Genomic DNA, 25,770 nt, shown 5'->3' on the forward strand with positions numbered 1-25,770 from the left:
CTGCACAGACACAGCACCACGCTCAGGCAACCCCAGCATGGCTCCTCTGAGCCCCCTCAGCACTTCTGTTTCCACTCCTGAGCCCCTTAAAGCCATCAGGACCATTGGAACCATCCACTGGCCAAGTGCAATTCTGAAATCTGTTAATGCATTCTACAATCTAAAGTATTTCTTCCATCTGCAGTCAAAGATCAGTTCTCTCCATGACTTCATTTAAGCTGATCCTTCTTTGCTTCTGAATCTAGCTCATGAATCCCATAATAGTTTTCCCTTTCATATTAAACTTCTCTCTCCCTTGTCATATAGTTAATTTTGGGAAAGGTTTTTGGAACAGTTTGACAAACAGTTTAACATCTTTCTGTTTCTTAAAGCACTAAAACAAAAGGAAACAAAATGGTGCAACCATTAATGTAATGGTGCAATATGGCAAGTCTGTCCATAAAATTATGAATAATCTGCAGCTGGCATCTAAAAGAAGGACATAATCCATACCTTCATTTCAAAACTAAATGACCTTCAGTTCCTCCAAACTGTATTTATTCTGTGATTCTACAAATTTTTTCTGGAAGTTCTCCTAGCACCATCCTGATGATGGTGGTGCAGCCCTCCCCACTGTGTGACACTTTGAGTGCAAGGTCACTGACATGGCAACAAGGAAAGGTGTCAGAATGGTGTTTGCAGCAAATGCCCCCTTGCTAAAAGGTTACTCACCAGACTGGGTTTGATGCCCACGCTTTCAGCAGCTTGAAATGCCAACAGCAGATTTCTCTTCTGTAAAAATGAAAGTCCAAAAGGATTAACATCAAAGCACTATTCCTGAACTTCTCCTTGCATCTGGTTACCCAGTAAGTTTAAATGAGTAGGTGTATTTGAAAACTAAACCCCTGGATTCATACATGCATGCAGACTCTTTTTTGAGTCTTATTCACTCAAAAGTTCTTTGAATAGCTCATCTACTTCTGCCTGAGTGGCACCCTCTGTTTTTGACAAGTAGTTGTGAAACTGGTTACAACTGGGGGAAAACCCACGGAAGTTCTGTCTTTGCTATGAGTAAAAGGTTTCTGCAGAGGTTTTAATTAATATTAGGCATTCTTGTACATAATGTAATTCTTACTGTGATTGATATTGTTTGTGTGTTTATTTGCAGCACTCACTGGACTCAGTCAACTTGTCACTGACTCATCACCCAGCGTTCCCTGCATTTCTCCCTGGGAGTTCACTGTGGGTTTCCTTCTCCTTTTCATCCATTCTGTTAATTGTGAATTCTGCAAATGTACTACACAACTTACTTTGTCCTGGCTGTTGAGCTCCTGGTAAGGAATATGTGCAGGCAAATACGTGTGCAGGAGAGCACAAAAGGCCAGCCCATCACTCCAGCTGCTGCTGAAGTTGGTAATATCAATATTCTGTAAGAGAAAACATGAGCCATCCTTGAACAGTGCTGCACAACAACAAAAAACATCTCCAAACAATAGTTTTTACGCAGGCATGGAACAAAAAACCCAGAGGTGAGCTAGAAATATCTGTGGCGACACTCTCACCACTACCACCTCCAAAAGGAAGGAGGTGAAGAAGAAAAATTTGCAAAGAAATAGTCTAATAGAGTTGTGAGTTTATATGGACAAGAACCATCTTCCTTGCCTGGTTTCTAGACACTTGGATGGTTCTTTGCTAGCCACATCTCTAACTACAAGGCTGCACTCAGGTGCACAGAGCAGCCCAGTTTCCCTGTTCGTGACAGCTGAGGTCCAGAACCATGGGGGTTGCAGTGACTACAGAAACAGAAAATGGTATTTTGAAGTCAGCCCATCTGCACAGAACTCCTTTAAAAGACACTTTAAAATACAGAGTGCACTCGGGGTTCTTCCCTGGATGCTCTCAAGGGACACAGCTGCAGTTAAAACAGGCCCATGGCCCAGTTCTGCTCCTGTGAACAAGGTGACCTTTCTGATGCTCCTGTCTGCACTGCCTGGCCATACCAGCACACTAAGGAATTCCCATGGCCAAGTCTTGCTGCTGTAGCAGCAGCTGTAGTTGCAAATAGCAGCTAAAAACAGAACAGTGAGCTGATACAGAGCAAGAGCTGCTGGAGCAGGGAGCCTCTGGGGCATGATGGAGCTGCACCATCTCCCACCCTCCTGCAGGTGTGGAGTCACCTCCAGCCCTCCTCAGCAGCCACATCCTCCCGGGTGCTCAGCTTCAGTTCACACTCCCCACCTCCGCATTTTCTTTAATTAGCTATTTTCTCATTTCTTTCAAGACTCCTCCAAAGACAAGGCTTTTACTGCATCTCTCATGCAGACACTAAAACCCAGACAGGAATTATTTCAGCATGTGCTCCTTGCTTCTGATGCCTCACTGATTAGTTATCCAACCTGGATTTGGTCCAGTCAGACAGGATTTCCAGTTAGTAATAAATGACCATAACCAAACATGACTCAAACTGAAGCAGTAGAGAATATTTCAGGTTAAAATACTTTGTCTGTAATAAATCTACAACTCTAATGGGCTCAGAAAGCAGCTGACACCCCCACACTGCATCAACCATCATGCTGTAGGGCTCTATTAACATCTGTCAGTGGAGACAATACAAAAATGAAGCACTGGCTGAACACTGCCACAAGGAAAAAAAAAACCAACAACTTTGCTTTGAAAGCTGCCTGGGCATTGCCTATTCCATAGAATTCCAACTTTTTAGTTGGAAGTCCAACTTTGTGCGTATGGAATTGGCTGAGCTGGATTATTCTGCTTTCTTGAAGTTTCAGACAAACAAGTTCCTTTCTATTTATCAATCTGCAGTTAGTGGGAAAGGACTGACTGCCAAGTTACAGAAGTGTTTTTACTGAGGCCAATATGTTTTATCAGCAAATAGCTTATCAGCAAATACCAATATTCTCATTTTATACTGTAGGAAAGAAATGGAAAATGGAGGTTGTTCCTCCTCTTTCCCAAAGGCCATGGAAACAGGAACAAACAGAGCCTTAGTTATGCAATGGGACTAGACAAAAAGGCAAAGCTTGTTTGTGTAGGAATGTTGTATCTGTCCTAATTTTCATGATGCTACTATGAGACATGTGAGATACAGAACTGCTCCTTCATACAGTATTTCACTATCCCAGAATCAGTTTAATAATTTGACTTACCTTTGTAATTTTAAATACACCTAAAGCTCTTCTCCTCTTCCCAAATAACAATATCTACACATAAGAAGTGCTCATGTCTACACCAAAACTAGGTCCAAAAATCCTCACCTCCCCAACAAGCGTTGTCCAGCCAGTCATCCTCAGTAACTTTTGGATCTAAGTCTTACAAACAAGCAAAAGTTCAAGGATAGGATTCTGCTGACCATGTTTGAACCACAGAAGAAATCTGCTGCAAAGTGGTTTGCCACAAACAACAGCCAAAACGAACTCAAATCTGAATTTTTGTCCTAAATGCAAACCCAAAACGAACATTCAAAGGTTCAGCTCAACTGTTCAGTTCACAGTACAATAAAAAATACCTAGGCATACTCAAGCCCACCTAGTTCCATTTTTACAGCTAGCAAGAGTCAATTAATGTTGGGGTTTTCTTCCTTTAAATAAATGCATTTCTATTTCATACACAGTCCAAACCCCTCTCCCTGGCACTTTATCTTGGCTTCTGCGTTAGATACTTTTCAGTTTGGGATATAAGGACATGGTAAATGAAAAGTGATCTGTGTTTTGCTACACTGCAGCTTTATTTGTAGTACCTCCCCACTCCACCACACCAAGAGGAATTAAGTCAAAATAGAGACAACTCTGATTTCTCGTAAGATCTCTGGCTCCCCTGAAGCCATTTAAAAAAAAAAAAAAAAAAGAAAACAATTTAGGGAATGAACACCTCGGAAACTATTCCCTTCTCTTGATTATTTTGGCAGCAGAACCCGTCTCAGTCTTGCTGCCACACCTCTCTCCCTATTCCCCAACACACAGCCCCTGAATATATGGGAGCTATTTGTGTCCAAGCTGGTTGTTAATGCACAATCCCAAGCTGCAGAAGAGTGATTTCTGTGTCCCAGCGTGCTCAAGCTCTGAAAAACTGCATGTGGCTCCTCATGAGACACCCAGAAAGGATGGCACACACTCTGAACCATCAGAATGAGTGCAGGGAGAAATAGGAAAATGAAGCAGCGATTCAGATCAAACTGAGTGCAGCATTCACCAGAAAGGGGGGGAAAATTTGCTGTAATACAGCCACAGTACATCCTGTGGTCAGTGGTACCCCAGGGTCTGTCCCCAGCACTCCTGCAGTGTCACCAGTGAGTGGAAACACACTTAATTCTCTTCAAGTTCACACGTGAACTACTCTACATGCACTGGGAATGTTCAGACACTGGGATCTGGAAGCACACCAGGGAGCACAGCTATCAAAGTACCCAGTAGGGTCTGTTTCTATGAACATTAAAGTAAAAAAAAGAAAAAAAGAAATATCCAGGCAATGGTATTTGGATAACAAATGTACAATCTAGGATACTGGTGTCAGGTCAAGCCTAAAAGACACAAAACACCTGGAAGTGATTGACCTTAGCCCCCTGTTCCAGGAACAGGACCTTTCCTGCAGATAACAGAGCCCTTGGAGAGCCCTGCTACAGACACCCAGGGAAATCTGTGTGATCTGTTCTCACTAAAAACAATTCTTTGTTTGTCTGAGGAACAAACCACCACCCCATTAGATTTCACTCGATCTTTGACTCCAAGCAAAAAGCAACAATTACATCATGCACTCTTCATTCCAGTCTGAGTAGGTTAAAATCCTGATACAAGATATTCCCACTATGCACGTGTTACTGTGCCCACAGCAATGGCTCTGAGTCATAATTTTCTCCCTGAGAGCCAGAATTATCAATTACAGACATGAATCAGCTTGAAGCTAGCCTGGAACTCTGAGGAAGAACGCATGCAAGAAATATAACCTGAGCATCATTATTCCATTCTCTCAGCATCCAGCATCCCTTCCTGCCTCTCCCAGGTTATTGGTATGGAATGGCACAACAAGAACCTCCCAGAGTGGCTGATCATGGAGGTTCAGCCCATGCAGAATATAAAATTAAACACTTGAAAATAAATCTATTGAGCAAATAGATTCAATTTATTGCATCTATTCAATTTCCTTGTTTTTAATAGCAGTTCTTCCAGTGGCTCAGCTTCCTCCAGCTCATCACTACCCAGGCCCCCACAGCTTCTCTTGAACAGCTCACTGGTTTTATGTGGATATGTTTAAACACATGTCTGAACAGAAGCCACAGCTCTGCACATCTGAACCCTGACCTTTCTAATGCAAAATGGATCAAGGTACCTTGGCAGGCAACTTCCAAAGAGGACCCAAACCTACCCATCTTTAACAACTGTTGCACAAAACTGCAGCTCTGATTTGATTTATTACACCCTAACTGGCTGGGGCCAGGTTAACAGGGTTCAGCCAAAGAGGTTCTATTCAAAGGAATCTTCAGGCTCTCACTGGGCATTTTCCAAACACCTCCTAAGAAGTAACATGAGGAAAGGATGTCTCCTTTCAGCCTTCTTAACAAACAAAAAACACCAGTTCATCTGAAATGCTCCAGCAAAGATATAAAACATCTGGGCAATCTACTGGAACTATGGGTGAATGAGAAGTGTGGTAAAGTCCAGTTAACAGGGATGAAAGGCATGAATGCCTGAAATTAAAGGCTGCCTGGATTCTTCTGTAATTGCAGGGTACACCCAGATGACAACTGCACACAGCTATTTTCAATGGGGAGTTGCAAGTCTGAAGTGATTTGTACATCACATTTAGTCCATCTACTACCAGGAAGCTTTCTGAATTCTCTTACCATTTTTTTTCTCTTAAATGGAATACAAAATAAAGTAATGCCTTGTGATTAAAAGAAATCAAACCAGCAATGTATTGTAGAGAGATTAAGTGGGTAGCCAGGACTGGGAAGGAAGCCAGGTGACCTCCTATCCTCCAGCCTGTATTAATATCCCTGGTTCAAATGGCCCAGCCAACTGCAGTCTCCAGAAGAATTGCTTTAAATTTCTTTAAAATGTTGTGTTTTATCCCATAATCCATATTTCTAATGCTTCTCTCAGCATGTCAGTTAGCCATGCATCTTATTGCTGATTACACATGCATGGAACAGCAGAGCTCAGATCACGAAATGCTCTCTGAAAATGCAGTTAAATCATGTCATAACAGCACTATGAACTGAAAAGGAACTGATGCCAGCTCTTTAAAAGTCATGCCATTTACTGCATTTCTTTTTATACAGAATCCCTGCTTCCCATCCCATTTTTAGGCTCTGTTTGCTCCTTTCTCCACTGCTGCCACAGGTGCTGCTTCGGGTTTACTATTCATCATTTGCTTCACTAAGTGTGAATTAATGAGCCCTTTAGCAAAGACAAGATATTAGAAGATTTATGGCTGTATTTTTTTTTTTTGCAAAAACATCAAACATCAATTTGCTATATAATTCACATAGAGCAGAGACACTTAGAGGAAAATTAAAAAAGATATTCTGCATCCTACACAAAGATGTTTCAGCTCCCAACTATCTCCATCTCAAAAACCAGAGAAGTCAGGCAGATCCAATTTTCTTGTATTAACTTTCCTATCTGAGGCAGACTGGCAAGAATAGGTGGAATGATGCTCTCTAAAATTTTGTGTTTAAAACAAGCTCATCTGGACAGGAGCTGTCCTACAGACATTGTTCAGAGTAAACTGTAAAGCCATTCTAAAACAACGTACACTTTTCAAACTCAGCTCTTTCTTCCTGTGGTTCAGGACCTCTTCAAGGCAGCTTAGTTCTGATACTGTGGTTCCAAGGGAGAGGTGGTGCTGAAATGGCTGAAGTTTTCATGAGAATAAAAAGTGAAAGCAGTAGCAAATGGTTACAGTAATAGTGATAAAGTAATTATGTAGCCTCCAATTTCCTTTGCTTGCAAGGCAAGATTCTACTGACACTGAAACCAGACCTACAACCATGCAGTGAGAAACCAACATGCCTGAGGAGCCAAACAGCTTTATTGCTGCCTTTTACTGCTCCTTTTGTTTGCATTTTTATACATAAAGACTGACTTTTTATAATTTAAACAAGGGCTGAGAGTAGCTGCTGGCACACCACATAACAAACAGTGGATGAATTTGAACCTTTCCTAGCAAACAATCTGAGTTGTTTTGAATGCAAATAATCCCATGACAATATCCTCATTACTAAAAGTCACCTACTTCAAAGGTCTCACTAAAGGTTAGTAAAGTCACAGGAGTTTGTACATATTCCTCAGTTTGGGTCTTAATTTATTGCTGTGTACAAGAGAGAGAGAAAATGTATAAAACCAAGTTCACAAGGAGCTGGGTGGTTGTTAAACATACAGGACCAAATGAGTACTGGTCTAGGCAGAAGCAATTTTATGGATGTGTCTGGGTCATTTCAGAGATGAGGTAATGGTGACAAGAGATATTTATCAAGTGTGACTGTTATTTCTGTAATTTCCACCAGTCACATTCCTTGAGAAGGCAGAGCAGGAGTCACTTCTGTCTGCAGAGGTAGATCACACACCAAAACCAGGGATTAAGGGGTTCTCCCTCCTGTAATAATCCAATTATACATTGATAGTTCTGGGTTTTGCTCTGCATGTCTCTTTTCAACCTGAATTCCCCTTGTCATGCTCCCTTGCTGAAAGGCAGCTCCCTGCTTGCCACACAACTGCCACTTCCATCAGTTTTCTCAGCAGCTCCTCTAAGTGACACCAGTGCTGAATGCCACAGAGAAGAAACAGACTGGGCTGTGTCCCTTCATCCCCAGGGCTACAGCAGTGAGGATGCAGCAGCACAGCTCAAGGACCACACAGATACTCTGGGGAAGAAGGGAGGGAGAGAGGGGGGAGGAATTAGCTCCACTCTGTGTCCAAGACAGCAGCACAGCTACTTCCTGCCTGGAGCCCTGGTGCAGAATTGCTAATGACCACACTGGCTGCTCCCACAGCTCTTTCTCATTATCTGTATTGAGAATTCAGAGATTAGGCATGCCCTGGAATTCCTGGGCAGAGGGACGGGCTGCAGACTGCAGCAGGCTCAGGGTAGAGGATGGAAACAAGGTGGGCAGAGGTCCCAGCAGCAAAGGTTACTGCTGGACCAGCAGCAGGGCCCAGCTGCCTGCCAGTTAAATTCCCAGTTTGGAGCTGTTCCAGCTGGTGACCAATCAATTCAGTGTTTTCACTGATTGTCAGTGCATCCAGGCAACACAAGGGAAGTGTCTTGGACTTTGGGATGGACAGAATGTAAATGCTATTTTTAAAATGACCCAGCAGGATAGAAAGTTATGCATGAGAGAGCTGCATTTATTTTATCCCTCCAATCAAGAGACTTGTGTTTGTTTAAAGGATAAAGAACTCTATGTGAAAAAAGGTAGAGCTTGGCTCAAGTTATTTGGCACCACTGGGGAAGCACGTCTGTGCACTGGCATCACTGAGAAGGGGTGATTACATTGGTAATCAACCTGGTTATTCCTCACATGCCATGATTTGGCTGCTGCATTTTAATTCCAGACACCAATCTTGGTTCCAGCTGGGACATACAGATAGACTGCATGTACACATTCAGCCATAAGTATTTCTATTTAGGAAAATAATGCTTTTTCCTGCTTGCTCAGCAGGCTCTGGCCAGCAGCCTCTGATTCTGCAAAGAAAATTGGAACTATCTTGACATTTTCAGCCTATATTTTCATGAATTAAAATCTCTCAAGAGTGCCCTTTTTATCAAAGCATCTTTCCAAATATTTCTGAAGTTTATATGATTCTGTGATCTATATTTTAACTGCTAGAAAGATCAAGGCAATGCTGTAATGTAAGACTTTCAAGGTCACAAAGATGGTCCAGACTTGGAAGCAAAATTCCCGACCAATGTATTGTCAATTTAAACACAGGATAATCTCTCCTATCTCAAGAGCTATTAGCAAAACTCCTTTCAACTTTTGTACAGATAGGAAAAGTCAACATCCTCCTCTTCATCAAAGATCAGAGAAACACAGAGGGAGACAGAAATTTCATCCACTTCTCAGAAGCTCACAGAATAGAGTAGTAACTCCCTGAGAAAAACTCACTGCTTATATCCTGCTTCTAAATATCAAAGTGCAACAAGTGATGTGGACTCAGAGCTCTTTAAGCTTGTGCAGCCTCTCAGAACAGAAGGGCTGGTGCTGGGACTTAGGGGATGTGTCATTGTCCACCAGAGCAAACCTGCCTGCATTACTGGTGTGACTCAATGCTTTTTCCTCTGGCTCAGCAGGCTCTGATCTCAGGCACACAGGTTGCTGTGGCACCAGGGAAACCTCCCCAGTCCTGCCCAGAGCAGAGACTCTGCCATGAACACTGCTCAGAATGAATGGAAGGCTGCCATGAAAATCTGGAGGGGTTTTGTGCAGTGTTTTTCTTCACCCACAGCACAGAGCCCAGGAGTTACTTGTTTTGCTGTTAATCTTCACAAAACCACAGTACTGTGGGAATTCCAGCCTTTCCAGGCTGCACATAAACTGTGCAGGACAGCAGATGGGATTCAGTTCCTTGCTTAGAAAAGTGAACCTGTTTATCAGCTCCTCAGTGTTGCTGCTGAATTAGGCAATGCCACTGCCTACCTCCTTCTCTGGACAACTGAAATATTTAGATAGAAATCTGGTTAGTTTAGATGGAGAGATTGATACAATTTGGGAATGTACTGAAACAGTTTTAGGCTACTTGTTGACACAAACACACTATGTAATGTACAAAGTGCACATCTGGTGATTAAGGAACCACTGGGTTCCCTCCTGTATTTCCTCAGGACAGGGCACAGCTGTGCTGGGATTCTCAAGGCTTTGAAACTAAGCTCCATTATATATGTGCCAAAGGAAGTGTTTGAGCAAGCCAAGTCCTGGGTATCACATTCTGACCAGGTTCAGAGGGTTGATCCTGGGTTTTGTCCCATTCAGTTGATTCTGGCGAAGAATCAACTCTGCTGGAATTACCAGCCTGAGTACCAACTATGAGGATTATGGTAGCATTTATATTTTTTATATATATATTTTACCATTATTTACACAACTCTGTTTATTCTCTGCAGTCCAAAGTGATGCCAGTAAAGTGCTCAGCTGACAGTTAGAAAAGATTAATGCTTAAGCAGACAGAGAATGTCAACTGCTCACACTAAGGACATACAAAGTAACAGACTTCTTGTTTCTAAACATAGCCCTTATTTTCCAGAATAAAGAAGAAATCTTCAAACATGGATATGTTAAAGTACAACTGGCCATGAAGGAGCTTTAGGATCTCCTATAAAGCATGTCCTCACAGAGTGCTGCCCCAGGAATGCACCTGTTTGATGCATCAGCAGTCCAAAAATTGCATCCTGGCAGTGTGTCCCAGCAGAGTCCATTTCCCAAAGGAGAATGGTCCCATGACCACCTGACCAAAGGGAATATGTTATGTCCATCTTTGGGTCACACTTAATCCGTGCTGGATCTCATCCAGCCAGCAAACTAGGCAAAAAAAGCATCAGAAAAAGCAGGGCTAACAGCATGGAACAGGGCTTGAGAACAAGGAGGATTTGGAGGAAATACGGCCCAGCACAACGAGAAAGAAATGCAAATTCCTGTGAGAAAAAGCCACAAATTCGTAAACAAAAAGCTGGTATTAGTCTGAGTTTAAATTGAACACAAAAGGATAAAGAGCTTTATAATACATCCACTGCCAAACCACCAGTCGAGCAGTCTCTTGCTATAATTACTTTACCAGCAGCAAATACTGCAACAGCTTTATTTTTCTCCCTAAGCTTTTGCATCCCTGCTCCATGAAAAGCTGCCTTGATCCACACTGACACTGCCATGGTCAGGGAGGTGACACCATGCAATGGCTTGAAAGCACAGATCAAGCATACATGAAATACAAACATTTTCAGAGGTACAGCTGCCATTTCCCTTTATTAGTTCCAGGACATTCCCTGTCTGCTCCTATTTCGCATTCTTCTGCTTAAAACAATCACGGAGCTTTACTCTAAGAGATGGTGGATCTTCAACAAGTGGTGGATCCCAAATAGGTCCTGTTAAACCAAACAACACTTTGAATAAAAGAATAACTATGAAAATGCATTGGAGGAAAGAGCCAGTCTCAGATCCTCTTTTCCTCTGGGCTACAGGAAGGGTGTTTAGTGGTTGAAAAGAGCATGAAAATAGTTCCATATTCATTAACATGGTGGCAGTTCCTTCTTCTCTCTAAAGAGAGCATGTGTGGCAGAAACAATAATCCTCAATTCTAATGATCATGGGTTAAGTGCCTCTTAAAGTTCAGTGTTTTCACAATACATCTGTGAATAGCAACAGACTTTCACCTAGAGAGGTTTGGCCCCTTGACAAATGGTCTCCACAAAGAGCAAAGAGAATCTGGGCACTTAAACGACACCACAGTCACTAATGACATGATTATGGAAGGTGATAATGCAACAAGAATGTCTCAGCAGCTTCCAGGAGTTGCAGCTCACAGGAACTCAGCCTGTTGGAAAAAAGGCACCCAATTCCTGCTTTAGACTGCTGCTAGGATGTATCATCTTTTTAAATAGATGAAAAAAAGCCACAAGACAACAGAGAAAAAGCTATTTTAACACAAATAGCTTACTCTCAGCAGGCTTTGTGGTTTGAAGTATTTGTGGTAAATGAGTTTCAGAGCCACAAAAGCATTTCTCAAGCCTGGCCACCTCATGGCCCTACATTACACACCATGATGTCAATGAACTTGGAGAGACAGAAGGAACAGAAGGAACAGCAGAACTGTGTATCTGGCAGAAGAGAGCCTGTACCACGGCACAATTCTTATAGGGAACCATACATTAGATTTGGCTTTTTAAGGTGGAGATTTTCCACCAGGAAGTTTTGCACAGACACTGAGTCCAAAGCCTGATTTCACCACAATTCTTGCTACTACTAAGACTTTTTAGTACCTCCCCTGCACAGTTATTCAGAATCAGTGGGCAAAATGCCAGATAACCTTCATCTGGGCATCAAAACATGACAATTGAAATAATACGATCTGTTGTGTCACAGTTTATGCAATCCCACTTTCATATGCTTTTCTCCTAGTCCTTAAACTGAACTCCCACTTTATTTTCACTCCAGTGTTTCTGTTTTCATGTTCTCTGTATTTTTTCTTAGTATGCATATCTTTCTGATGTCAAATCACTGTTTAAATAAGGATCTTAGAATTGACATAGCCAATTACAGAAACACAGATGCTTTCATGTTTCCCTTCAGTTACTGTAAACTCATGCAATTTCTTTTTTTAAAAAGCAAACAAAAGCCTCTAGGCCACTGCTAATTTGTGTTGCACTTCCCCCAACTCCCCTCAGTGTCCCTGGTTTGTTTTATGAGATTGCCTCCTGGGGAACATGCTGAAGTTCAAGGCCAGGGAATGTTCCCACTGTAGTCCATGCAAGGAGTTTATGGTTGAACTTAGTCTTAAACTAAATGAATCTATATTTTCCAGGAGCAGGATGAAAATTTCTATCTACCAGCTTAAGTTTTATATAAATTAAAGCATTTAAAACGTAGAATCCTGTGTGCTGGTCCCTAGGTCTCATCCCCAGATACCTTCCTAGGTCGCTCATCCAGCTTTCCTCAGGAAATCTGGGACATGGAGAGTAGCTGCTACTGAGAATATAAATTATTCTAATCAATTTTGCTCATGCTGCTTGATGAAATCATAACTTAAACAGTAATGAATCCCATCTTCCCCCCCAGCTCAGATAAGGAATTGCTATCACACATTTTGCCACCAAAAAGAGAAGTTAGGCAGCCAAGCAGCAAGTTTTTAATGCTCTCATTCTGCTCTGTCACAGGGCTGAAAAGAGTTTGCATCCCAACTTCTCCCTGGTTCTGGCTTCATGAGAGGAATGACATGACAGATCATCCTGGAATTTGCACAGATAATGCCTCACAGGGGTGTTATCTCTGGAAAAGAAGTCATGCACGTCATCAGGGCTCTGCTCTGTGGACTTCATTACCTCATTCCACCCTTGCAGTGGCTGAGGCAGGAAGGAGGATGACGTTCTTTACTCCATTTCTTGTACTCAAGAATGATAAAAACTCCCTGTGGAGCTTAACATCAGCCTTACCATGGGAGTGCAGGGGTCTGGGAAAAGCAAGTTCATGATGAGTTAGTGAATGCACAGCAAAGAGTGCAATGGGAATGAGAGGCTGAGGAAGAATGTCCAAGAGAGAATTCCTCTAAACAAAGCAGTGAAGATAGAGAGGCAAAATTCTCGCCATAAATCAATATTGTGATTGTGCTTTGGTTCTTCTGACTTTAATATCTACCCTGAGATGTCACACAGGCCTCTATATTTTCAAAGCCACATCCTTTTTTTTTCTAAAAGCAATACATTTAGTTCAACACGGGTGTAAATGAGAGAAAGAAACCTACGGGCTGATGCTCAGAGAACATTTCTAACAGCGAAAAGGGCAACACTGCCAGGAGAAAGCTTTACTTTTGAGATAGGTTTGCTGGCTTAGCAGAAGTTAGACTTAGGAAAGTTTTATTTTCTTAATTGTTTTCTGAGGACTGCGTGGGAATGTTCCCACATACTTTCAAATCCAAGCCCAGGAGAATTTTAGTAGAGGAGATATAAAATAAACCAACTCAGCACAGAACATACAATTTCAGGAGACAGCACTGTAGCCTTTGAGGCAGTATTACAGAACTGGAGGCTAAACACTAAACCTGGGCTCATTCTTTCTAAGCTGTGTCTAAAGTCAAGATTTGTCTCCAGCACCTTCCTTCTGGGAAATTACTGCAAGCCAGATGAACACAGCAGTGCTAAGAAACAACTGAAAGGAAAGCCACTGTCCTCTCTTCCAAACTCCTGCACCCTGCAGCTAATGCTTCATAAAGAAATGCTCAGGAAGAAAAAAAAAATATTATTGACTTTAAAAGATGGAATCTGCTTTTATTAGAGACTTGCTCCAGGGTGCACATCATGTGGTGATAACTGCTTTGTCTTCTGCTCCAAGTAACAAACAATATTATTCCTAAGAAAGAAAACTCCCAACATTATACCAAACCAAGATCTTCCTGCACATCCAGCATCTACCACAGGATGAAATATTGTCTGTAACTTCCTTCCTTGCAGAACTGCACACCAACACCAGCCAGGAAAGCACAGCAGTGGCTATGCAAGACCTGGACAAACCATTATCCCTGAATAACAGTGAAAATCACTCTGCAAAGAAATGAGACAATCTCAGGCAGTCTTTGTAAAATCAAACTGCAAACTTCATTTGGTCAAGGCCACACAATGAAATATTTCTTTGGCTTTGTAGACCGGACTAAAGAAAAAACTCACACAATAATTAACTGCCCACAGAAGCCTACAGAAAAAAATGTTAGAATGTACTTTCCAAAACTGATGTTAAATTGAGGCTGCTGCACATATACACTCTGTTTCTCACCATCAGCAAGCTCCAGTGCAGTAAATATTTTGGGGTTTGCATACAAACTACTTATGACAATGCAATATTGGGGAATGCAGTGTTAAAGAAATCCGAATGAAGAGGATGGAAACAGCCCATAAAAGCAAACATGCAAAAATCAACATACAATATTATTCATATTTCTTTGAAGTGACTGCTTATTGCATACTACAGGAAAGTGATTAAAGTAAAAAGGTACCTATTCTCTTACCTGGTAACCTTCAGTCTTCTTTTGGCACCATTTCAACAAAGCATTCCTCTTGGAACCCCCATACTCCCGAGCCAGGGCTGCCAGGGGGTCCTTCCTCTCCACACTAAACCAGGGAGGAAGGGAGAAGGCAATAAATACACTTGAAATCTCTTTAATTTTTTACAGTGTGTAAATAATATATGTATGACAAAGCAGAATGGCAGCACAGAACATGAACATAAACCAAACTGAATTAGGTTTTGGAGCTTGCAATTAGTATTTTCCTTCACACAAGGTGGTGTCATTGCACATGAAGAGCTGAAAAAACAGAACCTGTGATATCCAGTGGTGTGTGTTAACCAAACATTTTTGCTATTATTTTAATCAACTTTACTTATACAATTTTCTAGTAATCTCTTCATTTTATATATTGAAAACTAGGATTTAGGTGTAAAATTGAGAGAAACTGCCTAAGAGAATCTGTATCACTAAATTCACACCCAGTCGAGCTGCTGCAAAACAAGTTCTTGGGAAAAAAAAAAAGTGAAAGCTGAGAACATTTAAAGGTCAACAATCAAAACACCCACATTGTCTCCACTCTACAGCTTCTACTGGTGGAAATAAAGGCAGAGATCAGAGGAAAATATATGTTTTTTCTCAAGAGAAGAAAATTATGTGTCCAATTTCCTTCAGCCCTCAGAGCCTCTGGTTTAGCTCACCACAACATGCAAAATGACAGTAAGATAATGAGGGCTGACCACATGTACACATTATGGAATTCTTGGGTACAACTCAGTGGCTCCTGAAAGCTTGCTATCATAATTTCCCATATAACCGTGATCATTACAATCTGAATTTTCATGCCTGGATCTAACAGAGCCTGGTAATTCACAAAGACCAGCCAGCAGAGTCTGCTCAGGAGACAAGAGATCCTCCAGATTTAATGATTTATCTTGGTTCCAGGTAATGCTCTTCATCTGTCCTTTTTTTCCCAGGAAACTGGGCTGATACCTGAGTTTGCTTTGGGGTTTCAAGCAGCTGGGGGTCGAGGAAAGCATCCTGCTGCTGAAGGCCATTGGGGGTTTGCTCAGGGATTCCAGGGAGGGGCTTTTGCGGAGGTAATGGTCTGGTTTCAGCTCTTCATTTCTCCCCTTCAGAAGGTCTGTGGGAATTCAAAAAAAGCTGTCAGTTTGCAGCCTGAAGAATTTGATTAATCACTGTCCTGCCACCCCAGCACACAATATGTAGTCTGTTGTTTTGATTCTAAACAAATGTACTCATTTGTTCATTAAACACACATGGGGCTAGGAAACCTTGAGCAGATTAGAGGTGACCACAACAAGGAATGGCTTTGATGATTTCAACAGTACAGGCTGCCTGGTTTCCTGTGATTGATACTCCTGCTGGGGGGTAGGGGCCTCAGGTGAATGAAGGGAAATACCAAAATCTACAGTCTTAAAGGTTCAAAAGCTGAGCACCAGATATCTTCACCAGATGACTGAGCAGCCCTAGTACAATGATTTCTTTTCTGCCATTAGCAGACTTGTAGCAAGAAAGCCTCTTGTCTCCTGAATGCAGCCCAGAGAAAGGCACTTACTCCTCATGATGTCTGACATCCACTCTGACATAACATTGAGAAAGCTCAATATATTCACAGCAGATGCATCTGTATTTTCCTTACACACATTATGTCATTTACATAATGTATTTATGATATATATTATTATATAGTCAAAAGAAAATCACTGCATATCAATACAAGAGATGATGTAACAAGCCAGAACTGCACACTATGTTATCAGAAATTACTGAATGTGGAACACAACTTTTTCACCTCTTTTTCAGTAACATCCCTATGATAATTATCAATTAATGCCATATCACCAAGGTGTGAATTACTTTTTATCTCAGCTTCAGCTCCCTTTGACTTATTTCTAGGTGCTAGAAAGTCCAGATGGAGCCAGTAAAGCTCTGACTCTCAAAGATCACAGCCAAAGAGCAGGTCTGAGTGAAATAATCCATGCTCCTCTCCAACTATGTAACATTTGGGTCACATTAGGGACATCACAGAACCCTGCTGTGACACTGGTCAGATGGAATCAGCCATGAGATTTTTATTATGGAGACTACTTCACTCCGAATTTCCTTGGGGATAATTTTTGATTCAGTGCTGTTTGCATAGGGCTTGGATCAACTGCCTTCTAGGATTATTTAGATTGGAACCAGAGCTGTTACTACTTTACAGTGAGTAATCCTTTGCTATGGATTATTGGAACTAAATTAAATCCAGGTACAAAGAGAAGCAGTAAATACAGGAACTTGTTAGATCAGCAGCCATAAATCTTTTATCATACAATGGCTTATAAAATATCTGTTGATTTTAACAGATTTTCACAGAACTGTCTATGGGTAATAACAGAAATGATCCATGGCCCAGAGTGAGATATTTATTGTTAAGAATTGGCATCATATTACATAGCTGATAGATTATTTCACTCTACAGTAAACTGGTAGAGATTAAAAAGGTCTTATGTTGCGTTTGGGATCTGCGTAGTCATGCAAGACTTCCTGAAAAACTGATAAAAGTAAATAAACCCTCTCTATTTCCCTAGACAAAAGCAGATACTTCTGCTTTCTTAGCCAGGCTCTAATTTGTCTCCTGTATTAGCAAAATACTGCAGAAAATCCAGTCTAGCCATCAAGAAGTTGTGACTGATTGTTGGGGTTTTTTTGTCCCTCCCTGCAGTTTCACTACAGGAACATAACACTTAATCTGTCCTTAAAAATTCAACAATCTGTTGTTACTAGCTTTGATTACAATGCAACAACTATATTCAGGACCAGATAATAAAAATAAAGGGGCCTAGAGAAAATGGGAAACAAACACTGGTAGGAAAGAATATTAAATGACAAGAGAACAAAAGCAAAGTGTGAAATGAAAACAAACTCATCTCTTGAGAACTCTCAAAACAATTTCCAGCCCAAATACGACTGCTCCTAAAACAGTCACATCAGTATCTGAAATGTTTGATGTATTTCAAATGAAGCTCAATTTAAAAACAAATAAACCCTCAGAAGACATTGCTTTGGGCTTGTTCCAGAGACATACATGTTGAACAAAATCCAACCCTCTCCAGTTCCACAGCGTGGATTAGAGAGGTGCCGTGGATCCTTCAGAATAAAGAAGGGGAGTTTGTGTTGGCAAACCACAATAAATCAGCTATTTTTTAGTTATGATCAAGATGGGAATAGAAGCACAACAAAATTAATAAGCTCTGTAAAACAAAGATATTGGAGGCACTTTCCATTTTTCCTTTGACCATGTAAGAAGAGGAAAAATGGTTCAGGTTGAGGCTAACAGTTAATAACAAGTTTAGTTAACAAAAAAGAGGCAGTATCTGTACATTTATCACAACTTACCTGCCAGAGGGAGGTCTGACAGATCTGCATGTCTGGCAATGCCCTTGCTGGCTGGCTTGGCATTGTTATACACAGAATGTCTCTGTGAAACAAAGGTGCAAAGGGTAATTGAAGAAGTATTTGCCATCATGCTTAAACAGGTGAGCAGAAAGAAGAAGTTTCTGCTATCTCAAGAGCACAAAGCACATGGAGAGATACAAAAACCTTTCAGCAGGGTTTCAGCTGCACCTACAGTTGGGTAAGTAACTGTGAAAAATAAAAGGACAAAGGGACAATATTTTACCTGGTAATACATTGGTTCCCAAACTACTTCACACTTCTATTTGTATGATTTTTCTCTTGCCAAACACAATTTAGAATCACAAACCAGAAGTAAGGATGCCTGTTCCCAACCCCAACTCTGCTCCCAACACCCTGACTCATATGTCAGGAGTATTCTTGTCTCTGCAGCCCCAGCACCAGTTTTCAATTAATATCCCATCACCAGGCATCAATACATAGCTCCCAGACCTCACTGGATAACTGGGAGCACACATCTTGGAAACTTTAATCCCTTGTCTCCCAACTCACGTGCCAGCTCCCTAATTCAGTGTGATGTTTCTTCTATCTCACTCCCAATAATTGAAACCTCTTTTCTCGTCCATGGTGATAAAAGTTCAGAACTGTATTGCAGAGTTCACATCTGTCCACTGAGATCTCTAAGCTGAAGTCAAGACAAATTCTGATCCTTTTTCTTTGGACCACAGCATTTGCTGTTCCACAGCGAGCAAACAGATGAGTTTCCCCTTCCCCCTGTCAGCAGATGCGGGAGCCAGCACTGTGTCCACCTCTTTGAATCTACAAAGACAGAAGAGCTCCTTGTACCTGCATTGGAGAAACAGCAGCTGCTGGGGCTGTCCTCACTGGAATTCCACTGAGAGGGCTCCTGGGCACCTTGTGAACTGGGATATTTTGTCCACTGCTACCTGCAGGGAAAAACCATGGAAACATCTGGATTTCAAACCCAACTATCATTCTCTTGTCAGATCAGGGAATCACTGTGTAGTGACATTCCATATTTATGCACCAAGCACTGACAGAAAACACCCGTCCAGAAGCAAGAGGCAAATCCTGCTCACTGCTATAATTTTTTTTTTTTTTTACTACAAAGTACAATGTCCAAATACCTGAGCATCCCAAGTCAAATGACTTTATCAGTGACTTCACAGTGGCTGCAGATTCTGGAGGCGTGGGAGATGCTCTGCTGAGGCAGACCCCTTGCCAGCGGCTGGCTGTGTCTGACTCCAGAGAATCCACCTCTTCAGCTGCCAGCCTGCAAGGCACAAACCACAGCAAAGTCAGGGCCAATGGGAAGTGCAAGCACAGATTCAAAGTTTTCACTGACAACAAGCACTGTGCAGGTTTTACTGCAATGCCCAGAATATGGACCACTCTTAGAATATTAATGTCTTTTTCTTGCAGTGCCTGACACTAAATCCCCGAGTCTAAAAAACTTTTCTGTATTGTTAATCATTTCATCCCCATTCCCAAGCCTCACACAGGAAGAAGGATGTTCATTGGAAAAAAAAGTAGTTTGATGAGACTTTTAAGTAATTATCAATAATTACCTGAAGATGGGCTTTCAATATAGCACAGGTGCCAAGGGGCTGCTGTGGCTCTCAGTTCACAGTGAGGAAAGCAACCAAAAGGCAAACACACTTCAGAGTATCAACTCAACACTTAAAACTTATCAACAGAGACATCTGCTAAATAAATGAACTCTCAATCACAATTCATAAGCACTTATAGAGAGAATAAAACTCATAAATGCTTCATCCTAGCAGAAACAGGAAGGCCAAAATCCAATGGCTAGAATGAAGACAGACAAACCAAATAGAAGAGGTTCCATATTTTAACAGGGAGGATAAAGAAGTTACTCCTTTGAAAAGAAATTCTGAAGTCAGGATAAAGTGCTGGACTTACAGGAAAGCCCAGAGCTGTGTTAAACATCAAATATAACCACACAGTGAAAGTTGCTTCTAGGGAAGTATTTTACATGATACTGCTTAGTGACTCACCTGTATTTCTCAGGTAGACTTGGAATTCAATTATCTAGCTTTAGTTTAGGAAAGCTGAAAGCAAATAAACTCTAGTCATGTAAAAAGAGATTATTTGTACCTCTCCCACCTGCCCAGAACCTGCACATGAGCTGCTGAGCAGGCTCTGAGCTATCACCATATCTCCCTGTATTTGCAGTGCTTGATACACACCAAGAGCTACATAAACACAAAACCAGAAATTATTTCATAAGGTGCCTGGAGGACTCCATTCAGAAAGTGCCTATGGGGTTGAACAACTTCTGTGAGCCAAAAAGGGAAGTCAGAGCCCTTTCCTTTCCCTTTAGCCATCAGAAAATGAAAAAGGCTAAAGGGTGTCAGTGAATAAGAGAGTAAGAGTGACTCAAGTTTCTATTTCCGGCAGGGCTTAAGGAGGTGCTGTCTTTAAGCAGACTTTTGCTATTTCTTTTAATTCATTGAAGCTCCTTGTGTGCCAGGGGAGCCTACAGAGGCAGATGGCTGGAGAAAAAACCATTTCAATTCCATTCTCCTTTAATCCAATAAGGAGGAAAGGCAGATTGGGTAAGATTCACTGAACTCTGAAGGAGCCAGTGTTTTGCTAGCCTTAAGTTCCAACCTTGACTTCTTGTTCTGTGGTTCATAAAACATGAACAACAAATCAGCATGTGACAGCATCTGCACCTGAGTTACACAAACCACAAAAGTTAAATGAGTCCTGCAAAGTATGGAGGGAGGATAAATTTCTGCCTCAAGACCCCAAACCACCCAGTGCAATCTATTACATTTTCAGTCTGGCCTTTGACTGCAGAAGGATGCAAACATGTTCAAAAGAGTAACTAGACCAGCCCCTGTGCCACAGAAGAGTCAGTTGAGAATTCAGGTGCCATTATTCTGTCATTATGAGGATTCAAATCCTGGAATTACAACCAGTTTCCGTTTTTTTTAGGATGCTTCCTGTAATCTTCCATCTGTATATTTGTAATAGGCAGCCTGAAACAACCTCCTTGATGAAACACAATCACAACAGAAAACCGAGGCCTCCCATGCTGCAAACCTTGGCATAAGAGGTAAAAACAACAGTCCTGAGAGCAACTTGCTTCAACTAAAACAACACATGCCAGCCAACAAGCAATGGAGAGGTGAAATTGGTGAGCACTTAACCTTAAAAAGAAAAATCTGTATGATAGGGGGAAGCACGTGTGTAAAGAGATAGGCTTCTTAAGAGAGAAGCAGAACAGCAAGAGCTTAACTCGCAGTAGCTAATTCAGGAGGACAGTACAGAGCACAAACTAGACAGATTAATTGTAAGCCATAACTTCAAACCCAAAATGACTCCTCCTCACGCACAGAATTTCTTCAGCTTAGCACATCTCAGGCCATCCAAGAGACTACACAAGTTCTGCTACAAAAATGAGGGATTTGAACAGAATGTCACCAAGTGCTGTATGCTTTCCTGGAAACAAGAATGAATGGTTCACACAGATAAATGCTGCACGTGCAGCTGGCTGAAGTGGAGCAGCTCCAGGAGGAAGCAGAGCACTGGAGGCCACAAAGGAATTAAAATGTACAGTCCCTTTCACAAAACCACTCTGAGTTTCATTCATTCACTGGTGAGAGAAATAGATGCAGAGAGCTTTTCTCTAACAGCAAGAGTGAGTCTCCTTGTTTTCCAAGTTTGAAATATGCGGACAACTGACTGACAAGGTGCAAGTCTTTCTGGGCTTAATGTACAGATTTTTGGCAAACTCAGCCTTCTCATGTTTGTAAAATTTCTAAACTCTTCTGATGACTGTTACAGAAGGCCTAAGACCACAGGACCACATTTTCAGAAATACTAACTCCCCAATCTCATCTTTGACACAGTTCCTATCATTGTGACTCCTCCTGAACTCCAAGGCACACAAAGAAGAGACACACAGCTACCGCTGCACAGAATAGAAGAGAGGCCAAGGGCAGGCAGCAGACAATTCCAAACACTTAAAACATTTATTTGGCACTTCAATGTATATTTCTGAAACATAAAAACCAACATTCAACAGCTGCCAGCACAGCAGAGAAAGGCAACACAAGTGTGCATATATGCAAACACTCCAGTAGCACGGCACAAAGGTGGGGGCCATGCCAAAGCCAGGACATCCTGTGGAATTCTCCACTAGCTCAGCCTGCTCCCACAGCAGGTCCTTGCTAGGTCTTCACATCCAGAAGAAAAGGACAGAAATCCCACAGTCAAAACACAGAATCCCAGTCCTGGAACAAATCATGAGAATCTCCTGGTAGAGATGGTGATCTGAGTTTTTCCTCAGCATCCATGGAAAGCTCTCTCCAGGTGTCTCCAGCTGCAGAGCTGAACTTCAAGTTCTCCCTGATCATCATATACTTCACCTGAGTTAAAGGCATGAGAACAACTCCTTTCTGAGAGGGTGTTTACTAGGGGCTTGATATGTTCGAATCTTTTCCTTCTGTTCTCTCCATCTGCAGTTCTTAGAGGAGGACAAACCTCGCAGGGAACTCTCCCCGGGAAGGTCACAGCAGGACACGCTCCATGGTTGTCCCTTCCCAGCACCGCCGTGTCGGCCGTGCCACCCAGTGGCGAGCGCCTTGTCAATGCAGGAGGGGAAATCTGAAACCAGCAGAGCAGCTGAGAGCCAGAGAGTAAATCCGTGTTTCCACTCGGTTTTGCTGCTGGATTTCAGTGACCTATCCCCAAGTCTGTGTGGCTGTTTAAGCCATCTGCTCTCTTATATGTATTTAGGCACACAGAAATAGATCATAGAATATAATATTACATGGGGAATTTATGCATATGCCATTAAATGTTAAAAATCAGACATACACACTCAGGGTAATTTTTGTTTAAGGTTAAAATGGCATGTTTGAATGCCTGTTTTGAGGAAAATAGCCCCATCCCTCCAAAAAAAAGCTCCTAGTTATTTCAGATCCCAAATCTCTGTGATTACTTCTTATGGCTTAGCTGGCTTTAGAGTAAGTCAGAACTTCTTCTGCCTCCTGGTGTCTTCTGAAGAGAGAAGCCTTCTGAAACAAAGAGAGTGGCTCTTGCCCATGGGGAAGAGGTGGACCTGAGCATTCACACTTTGCAATACACTTGAATTTTGCAGGGTAATAAAAAAAACAGAGGTGCTTTCTTGTATTGAAACTTCCCTTTTTCAGCTGGGAATTGAAGGCAAGTCCTGCAGTGTCTCACAGGCCTGGCTGTGCCTCCTTTCAGGGCTGTGTTAGCTGGCAGAGATCAGGCACCTGTGGAGAGACACACAGCAGTTGGGGAGGTTATGGAAAGCCACACCATGCCCACCCCGAGGAACAGCTATCTATTTTACATCATCCCACCATCTCTAAATTAGGGGGAGTCAGGGAATGCCAGTGGTGTGGCTGGGACAGGTAAAGGAGCACCTTAACACTCCACTAATTTGGCTTTGAGACATGGTGAGCAGTAACAGTACAAAACAGAATAAATCTGTGTTGCTCAGATAGGAAGAAATTATTTACAGCCAGGGAATTAATGTAGGACAGGGATGGTAGTGTTCCTGGCTTTCCTCTCCTCTGCTCATTTCAGACTGTTCATTCAAAAAGGCTACATGGACCCATCCAGGCAGCTGAGCTGCTCTACCTCAGCCAGAGCTTCAGGGTCCTTGCACTAGAGAGGATGGAATAACCTCATCCAATGTAAAAAAAACCCACCAGGAACTCCATAAAAATCCCAAACGCCCACACCAAACAACTGAGGAGCAAACAAACACTGCTTTGAGAGCCCTGCTCTGCAATCCTCCCTTTGCTTGCTGCGAGAGCAGAGTGAACTCTCAAACCCCTGTGAGACAGAACAGCTGCAAACACAGGCACAAATGAGCAGCACATCAGCACATACAGACTGACAGCAGGGTTTAATACACAGAGTACAAGCTCATTTCCAGGAAAAAAGCATGTGACACTGCCATGCTGTGGCATTGGAGACTTTAGGAGGAAAAACAGAAGCAAATTAGTGGGATGCATCACAATCTTCAGTTTAGGCTTCCGTTTGAAGATCTGGTTAATTTTTTTATTATTCTAAGAATCGCTCATTTAATTACAGATTTCATTTCCCTAAGTACTACTCCTGGCCCAACTGTCTTCCTTCCATGTTCTTAGTTCAAGACACAAAATGCTTTAGTGCCAGAATAATTTTGACAATTTGAAGCTGAAGAGTCAAAGCAAGACCTTGAAACTTTTACTCAGGATCTTATCCTGTCTGTCTTGAAAACCTCCAAGGATGGAGACTATTTAAGTCCAATTTCCACTACCTGTGAGGAGACAGCTACACAACAGTGGACTGTAAGCTTCTGCATTTTAGTGCAGAGAAATAATTAGGATGTAAAATATCATAGAAGACTGCCTGAAGCATAAGTTAATCAATTTGTAGTTTCACCAATACTAACTTGGGACAAAGTTAACTCCTTTTTCTCTTATTTCATTTGGTCAATGCTTGTCCAACCTCCCCCCCAGCATTCTCAGTCATAGAATTAGACATTTAATCTGTGTTAAAGATGCCCTTGGGAGGCTCTTACCTTCATTCAGTTGAACTCTGATGACCTCATCAGGATTTTTTCTGCAAGTTCTTGGGCTGATCCTAAACCAGAAATGACTTTTTGTCTGATTAGAAGAACGTAACGGTGAAATCAAACTTGGAGGCAGGAACTCAGGCAGCCACAGGCAAACATTAAAATGGCAGAATGTCATAGGAGATAAATTGGTTTCAAGATGAATTTATGAGGTGGAGTCTAATGACCCTCAAGAGATGGCTGAGATTTTGCCAAAAACCTTTGAGTAGCAAGCTCTTTGGAAGGTACATTTTCCAAAAGAGCTTAAAAACCAGACAAGAAACTTTCACTAGGGACTGTCAGACATTCAGCTGAGCGTGCAGCTGCTCAGCATTAGCAAACATGAGGAATACTTTATAGACTCTTTTAAAGTATCATGCTACAAACTGCTTCCACCAGTACTGAGCACACATCAAAATTGCCACAGGCACCAGAATCCACTGCTGATTCTGAGCAGTGGCATTTGTGAAAGCTGACAAAAGTGATCATGAGAATACCCCCAGAACTTCCTGGGTGAAAGAAGCCAAGGTGCTGGGGGAGACAGAGACCTCAGGAATGCAAAAATATCTGGAAGTGTAGAACTGGCTCTCAGCAGGAGCTTTGGCGACTTCAGGAATTTGTTTCATAGGTCAGTAGAGCTTTAAAATTCCAGTGTTTAGCTGCTGATCACTGGTTTGTTTAGACAGGGACTTCCACAGGCTTCATTATGTTCCCCATACCACTCAGTACAGACATTTTGCACACTCAGAGTCAAATTACTTATCCTGACAGATGTAAAATTTGGTTTTGTTACCTGCCTTTGAAAGAGAATCAATATTGCCCACTGCAGACAGCACATCTGGCTCCATGACCAAGGCAATACTCAAAGCAAGCTACACAGAGAGTCAACATGACACAGAGACAGACACATCCATATGTGTGTGACACAGAGGGAGACACAAAAGCCAAAACTGACTTCATTAAATACATGCCTGAACACTTCCTCCTGGAACTACAGCTGTATGGATTCTGGGGTTCCAATTTGTA

At 41.9% G+C, this 25,770-nt stretch overlaps 1 protein-coding gene across 10 annotated transcripts in view; it reads right to left on the reverse strand.

Annotated features, from left to right (window-relative positions):
- SPECC1 (sperm antigen with calponin homology and coiled-coil domains 1) overlaps positions 1-25,770 on the reverse strand; it is an 86,983-nt gene that overhangs the window by 4,797 nt on the left and 56,416 nt on the right. For 5 of the 10 annotated variants that reach the window (XM_030288306.4, XM_030288305.4, XM_072937203.1 and 2 more), the window contains 7 exons: positions 19,265-19,410; positions 18,963-19,063; positions 18,099-18,180; positions 15,690-15,840; positions 14,700-14,802; positions 1,290-1,406; positions 712-771 (listed from right to left, as the gene is read on the reverse strand). In XM_030288306.4, the coding sequence (XP_030144166.3) occupies positions 712-771; positions 1,290-1,406; positions 14,700-14,802; positions 15,690-15,840; positions 18,099-18,180; positions 18,963-19,063; positions 19,265-19,410 (760 nt within the window). Of the gene's footprint in view, positions 1-711; positions 772-1,289; positions 1,407-14,699; positions 14,803-15,689; positions 15,841-18,098; positions 18,181-18,962; positions 19,064-19,264; positions 19,411-22,122; positions 23,411-24,711; positions 24,797-25,770 lie in introns of those variants that run through there. The other 5 variants (XM_041719988.1, XM_030288308.4, XM_030288311.3 and 2 more) reach the window with 3 other exon arrangements.

The sequence above is a fragment of the Taeniopygia guttata genome, chromosome 19 (genome assembly GCF_048771995.1).
Source record: "Taeniopygia guttata chromosome 19, bTaeGut7.mat, whole genome shotgun sequence".
Lineage (NCBI taxonomy): Eukaryota > Metazoa > Chordata > Aves > Passeriformes > Estrildidae > Taeniopygia > Taeniopygia guttata.